The sequence below is a fragment of the Anarrhichthys ocellatus genome, unplaced genomic scaffold (genome assembly GCF_004355925.1).
Source record: "Anarrhichthys ocellatus isolate YVR2014 unplaced genomic scaffold, GSC_Weel_1.0 scaffold2450, whole genome shotgun sequence".
NCBI lineage: Eukaryota > Metazoa > Chordata > Actinopteri > Perciformes > Anarhichadidae > Anarrhichthys > Anarrhichthys ocellatus.
The window spans coordinates 1,680-7,636 of NW_022282424.1; the positions used below are offsets into that span (position 1 = coordinate 1,680).

A 5,957-nucleotide genomic window follows, 5' to 3' on the forward strand; every position below is an offset into this window, starting at 1 on the left:
CCTCGTCACTGGTTGGATTATCCAGTCGAATATTTTGTGTGAGGACATTTCTTTCTTCTTTTATATCCTGTATATCATCTCATAACCCCCCAGGTCAGGATCCACTGCCTGAGTCAACAACACAAAAACAACATTTAACTTGTACATATTAAAACACTAAAAGCACTCATACAGTGCCAACGCATCATCTGATGGTTGTCAATGTCATGTCTGTTTAGGCCAAAAGTACATTTCCACGCTTACAGACAAAGTATTTCATTGATTACCCCAATCTGTGTGGAAGGTTATAGAAGTTATATAAATGCTGGCAGCAGTTGTTAAAGCAGACTATGGACCATTTGCAAATAAACTGCACTGCATTTCATTTAAGGAACTGTGTGAAACTGTTAAATCAATCTGTCCCACTGGGGATCCAGAGATCTTGACCCCATGGAAACTCTGATCAGATATTTTGGGTGTTCCAAATTTTTGACCTGTGCTTGCATGTGTACTTTCAGAGTGCGACGTGGAACCTAAACAACACACACACACACACACACACACACACACACACACACACACACAGCAATAAAAGATGACAACAACACAGTTAATGTTGGGAACTTCGGACGCAAGTCAACGATCCTCCTGATATTTATTGGATCACATTAAAGCCACCGTAACTCTATAAATACTGACTGACAAGCTCAGTCAGTATCACAGTTGTCACAGATCTGGATCACTGAGGTAAGTCTCACAGCTTTTCTTAAACAGATGGTTGGTCTTGTAGTTTTTACTAAATGTGTAAAGAGTTTGATTAAAAGAAAAAGTCATGATGATTCATTGCATCTGTTGTTGTTTTTAAATCTTGAAATGAATGTTCAATGGGTGAAAATTGGAGCTTTCTGTAAGAAAACTACTGAATTTCCCAAAAACCTGAGTTTCATTTTAACCTTTTTATTATATGATATTCCAGTTATCGTCATGAGGGTCTTTGCAGTAATCTTTGTGCTGGCTGTCCTATCCGGTGAGTCCAAAATGTCTTCTTAGTGACACTTTTTATTTTGAAAGCACAGTCGACAGGCTTCATTTAGTGTGAGAGTTTGAAAGATCTCAGACTCTTTGTACTACTACCAGTACTACTGCTACTACTGCTACTACTACTACTACTACTAATAATAATACAAAGTATATAATAATATTACAAAGGAAGCAAAAGGAGCTATTACAGTGAATGACAGTCTGAACATGTGAGCAGTGGGCCATATGCAGGTCATCCAGTCTAAATATCTCAAATCTGTCTTTGGACTCCTCAGTGTCCATGTAGTCCAAATATGGGTCTCAGATTTGATCAAGTGGTTTGTCCTTCAGAGGTGAAGAGAAATCCTTAAATTAAATGACACTTATTTATATTTATTCAAAGAAAGTGTTTCATCCGTAGGGTCTGCCGTCTTGTTTTGTTTTCCCACTTCAAAGATTTGTCTGAAGCGAATATCTGAGTTTGTTCATCTCCGTCCAAAACGTACAGGCTGCCATGCCAGAAGCGTGCCTCAGGACGACTGGAAGAAACCCTGGGAGGAAGCGGTCGAGAAGATCAACAATTACTTCGCGGACCTGAACTCCAAGGCCGATGGAGTGGTGAAGGACATCAAGAGCTCGGAGATCAGCCGAGAACTGGAGTGAGTTCATTTCACAGCGACGGAAAGCTATCAGAGTGATGAATCGGTTTATTTGCACCTTTGACCTTTGTGTGAATATTTTATCCTGTGTGCGATAAATACCCATACCTGCTCTGATGGACTGCTGCAGGTCTTATTTGTCATGTTATTAGTGTTTTAATCTGCACCACTTTCTCAAGGAAACATTTCAAATCTATTCCAGGGTAGTAAAAATATCACACTCCACAACTAGACGTAAACGAGGACTTTTTCTCTTGATGGAGTATTTTTCAGATCGTGGTATTTCTATCTAAAATACCTCTAAACACTGTGACGAGGACCAAACATTATTTATCTGACTTTTTGCCTCCTTTGCCTGACCTGTTGGAGTGAGTTGGAAAACATCAGCTCAATGTTGTTTTCAGACCTCTGCTTGGTTACACAACACACATTGTGTCCCGAGTGCGAGGAGGTTCATAATCAGCTCGTGTCAGTGTGGTGACACATCTATGGTGCACCCTGGTCTCAAGTCCACGTCTCTGACTTCTCATGTGCACTTTTATTGGTTTAGTCCCAGCCACTATTGAATCTTCTCTCAACTCTTCAGTTAAAATCCTGAGAGTTTTGCATTGATTAATTGGACATGAGTTGGCTCAGTACAAACAGAGCTCCTATCTTACCTCTAATAAAGGCCTTTGCTTGCCCTTGACCCCCTTTGGTTCTAAAATATTTCACAAACACCACCAACAAATAATGAACCTCATCCGTCTCGCCCCCTGCCAACAGCACCCTGATCCAGGACAGCATGTCAGAGCTGGCCACGTACAGGGAGGACCTGCAGACCAAGCTGGCGCCCTTCACCCAGGACACTGCAGAGAACCTGGGCAGAGACCTGCAGAGGCTGACCAACAAACTGGGCGATCACATGAGCGAGGGCCGAGAGCAGATGGAGAAGTACGGCCAGGAGCTGCAGACCATGATGGAGCAGAACGCCGACGACGTCAGGGTCAGGGTCTCGGCCTACACCCGCAAACTGAAGAAGCGCCTCAACAAAGACACGGAGGACATCAAGAGGTGAGCGAGACCCACTGGAGCAGGGAGGCGTTTGATGGGGAACTCTGTCCAGATAGTTTCTCCAACCTTGACCAGCCAAACTTTTAATCTTTTCATTTCGTAGATGCTTCCCCAAATACTTTGTCCGAATCTGTGTTTTGATACTAAATCACGACTTCTGTGATAAATCTTACAGTGTGTTTGAATCTTTTTCTTCACTCTTTGTCCCAGACGTGTTGCTGACTTATTTGACGAGCTCCAATCCAGCACCTCGAACAACATGGAGGATGTGAGTGCACGTTTGGACCCTTACTTTGCTCAGGTGCGTGACAACGCCCAGGCCAAGATCTCCACCCTGAACAATCTGCTGGAGTCGCAGGTGGATAACATGAAGGACAAGATTCAGACCGCGGTCGAGGACATCAAGGAGCGCTTCGAGAAGACCGCCGAAGACCTGCGATCCACCCTGGACGACAAGATGGGGGAGCTGAAGAGCTGGTTTCAGCCTTTAGTCTCCATGTTCAGCAATAACATGTGAAACCTGTAATCAGTCTGTTTATCCATCACTTTCTGCATTAAAACCACCTCCAGAAAGTGTTTCATGATTAAAGATCTCTTTGTTTTATCACAAATGTCCAACACGGTCTGTATGTCTCAGTGTCACTGAAGGCCTTTAAATAAAAAATGTGTGCAGAAAATCAGTTGTCATCAGTAACGACACCAGATACACATGTGCCTCCATTGTTTACACATATTATATCATTACAAAACAATATGTAGAGAATATGAAATGGTGTGACTTTTGGGGTAAATATGCTGAAATCAACCCAGACTGCACTGCGTTTGTTTAATTTTCCTGCAAATAAAAAATGTATGCCATTACAATAATTTCAAAGATGCTAAAATAATTATAATAACAAAATATTTTATTAATATGGCACTGTCACTTGAGACAAAAAACAACTTGTTCACGTGCTCACACAGTGCACATTTAAACCCTATTTGAAGGTAAACTTGTTTTAATATACTCCATTTATGTGCATAATTCCAGATGGGGAACATTTTAAATTGCGTCTCCACGACTCTGAACATGGTGACGAGAAGGCTCTTAGCTATTGGTGCTAACAGCGCTAACAGTAAAAACTACGGCAAACGTGCTGACAGAGCTAACAGTGTTTACCCTTAGGGGAAACCAGTGGATGGGTGCCAGGCTTGAGCAATGAGGCTGTCGGTCGGGACGGCGTTACCAGCTGTAACCGCTGTATGAGAGCAGAGCTGTGGCCACAAGCTAGCCAGATGGTGCACGCTCATGTGCACGCTCATGTGCACTAAAAGCATAGACCACTGGCCTGGCAATGTAAGAAAGAACGGCAAAGCTCGGAGAACAACACACACACACAGAGAGAGAGAGAAGGCCTTCATTCTCCGCTCAGGTAGACATTACTCCATTATATCTTTACACAAACAATAGCTGTTAGCTGCTATATCAAAGCGCTGAATGTGGTTTATTAGTCCATTAAGCCACTATGTGTAGCTTTTGAAGATTTCTTTTTGACTTTGGGGTAAATGCGCTGAACGTCTTGAGAGCCGGACTGTGACTGTGTGGCTCCATGCCCTCTGACTCTTTGTTAAAACTGGACAGTGTTGCTGTTTTAGAAGATCAGTTGAGGATTTTGTGTTCTGGGTTTTGGGTCTTCTGTTTGTTATGTTTCAGGTAATTCATTCATGTTTAGTGTTTCCTGTTTCATTATGATACTCTTCACCTCCTTTGTTACAGAGAACATTAATTGTGTGTGATTGTCTGCTCTGCCCTGATTGTTTTCACCTGTCCCTCGTTACTGTCACCTGTCCCTCGTTACTGTCACCTGTCCCTCGTTACTGTCACCTGTCCCTCCTTACCTTGACCTGTCCTTCGTTACCGTCACCTGTCCCTCCTTACCATGACCTGTCCTTCGTTACCGTCACCTGTCCTTCGTTACTGTCACCTGTCCCTCCTTACCTTGACCTGTCCCTCGTTACTGTCATCTGTCCCTCGTTATCGCCCCCCTTTCCTCATATGTTTAGTCTCTGTGCTCCCTTCTCTTTGTGCTATTTCATCATTGTTCTTGGTACCTTGTGATTAGAGTTCCAGCCTGTTTTTCTGGTGTACCTGCCCACCTTTGGACTTTCAAGTTGTAAGCCTTTTTTTTCCTCTTCTAAATCTTCCCTGCTGCCTCCTTATCAATCCATCCGCGGTCTTATAGTTTATGGTCAAACTCTGCGGTCAAATTTCCTGACTGTCACATTGTGGTTGAAACAATGCCATAATACGCTACTCAAGTAAACTGCAGTGATAGTTAACTTTCAGTCAGTAAAAGTAGGCTAATGGTGTAAAAAACAGCACTCAGGGAAAATAACTTTTTTTTCATGACCACTATGGGATTTTTTATTTTGAAAAGGAGCATTCAAGTGAAAGTTTAGATCTTAATAACCAGAGTTCATGTACAATTTATATTTGCGGACCATTGTCAAATTCACACTATGCAGCTTTTTTGGATCATTCCAAGCAATCGTATCATTTAGTTTCGTCCATCATGAAAGTCAGACACGTCTCTTGAAACCTGCTTTTCATGGTGTCTTTTTTTTTTTGATTTTCATATCAACCCAATAGTTGTCTGGAACAGCAGAAAGAAACTCTTTAAATCTCTAAAATATAATAAGATGGTTTGGAAAATGGTGAGCAGTGGTGTAAAGTAGATGCAGTTTGTTTTTGTAAATTGGATAAACATGCAGAACTCCTGGTGTGGCTGTTTTTAAAGGCAACAGAAAGGGACTCAATGTGGCTTGTGTTGTGGATTTATGAGACCACAAAGTATTTTACTGTCACTGTTAAATCATGATCTGCAAACAGTCAGAGAAGTCATGAACTGGTTAGTAAAGCCGTTTGGTCCTCATGATTTCCTCTTCAGTGAGCGGCCATAGTGGAGCGGATATAGTCAGTAAACTGGCAGACATGTTGAGAATAAAATTAATGGAACTTTAAAAAACAAACATCAGGCTTGAGTTAAACATTGCTTTTCTTAACTCTGTAAAACAAAATGTGACAAATAAATACATAGATATAAAGAAACTGAATTATTTATTATAAAATAAAACGTACACCAGCAACTTGGAAAATATTCTTCAAAATGAAAATGAATTACAAGTCTAAACCTTTTTAAATGCAGCAAACAAATTGGCCACAATGAGGAATTAAAATTTCAGTACATCGTATATATATCTATATAT

General features: G+C 41.4%; 1 protein-coding gene across 1 annotated transcript; it reads left to right on the forward strand.

The window, feature by feature from the left end:
• The first annotated feature begins 666 nt into the window (after positions 1 to 666).
• LOC116378344 (apolipoprotein Eb-like) lies at positions 667 to 3,388 on the forward strand. The gene is made up of 5 exons (XM_031840206.1): positions 667 to 726; positions 956 to 1,006; positions 1,508 to 1,658; positions 2,424 to 2,711; positions 2,922 to 3,388. The coding sequence occupies exons 2-5, from the start codon at positions 964 to 966 to the stop codon at positions 3,226 to 3,228; spliced, it is 789 nt and encodes a 262-aa protein (XP_031696066.1). The 5' UTR covers positions 667 to 726; positions 956 to 963; the 3' UTR covers positions 3,229 to 3,388.
• The last annotated feature ends 2,569 nt before the right edge of the window (positions 3,389 to 5,957 follow it).

What these genes read in the sequence shown, in the direction of transcription:
- LOC116378344 (XM_031840206.1), top strand. Translation starts at nt 964, where the DNA reads ATGAGGGTCTTTGCAGTAATCTTTGTGCTGGCTGTCCTATCCG. An exon ending in GAGATCAGCCGAGAACTGGA is followed by an intron (nt 1,659 to 2,423) that starts GTGAGTTCATTT and finishes CCCTGCCAACAG; the next exon opens with CACCCTGATCCAGGACAGCA. An exon ending in GACACGGAGGACATCAAGAG is followed by an intron (nt 2,712 to 2,921) that starts GTGAGCGAGACC and finishes TCTTTGTCCCAG; the next exon opens with ACGTGTTGCTGACTTATTTG.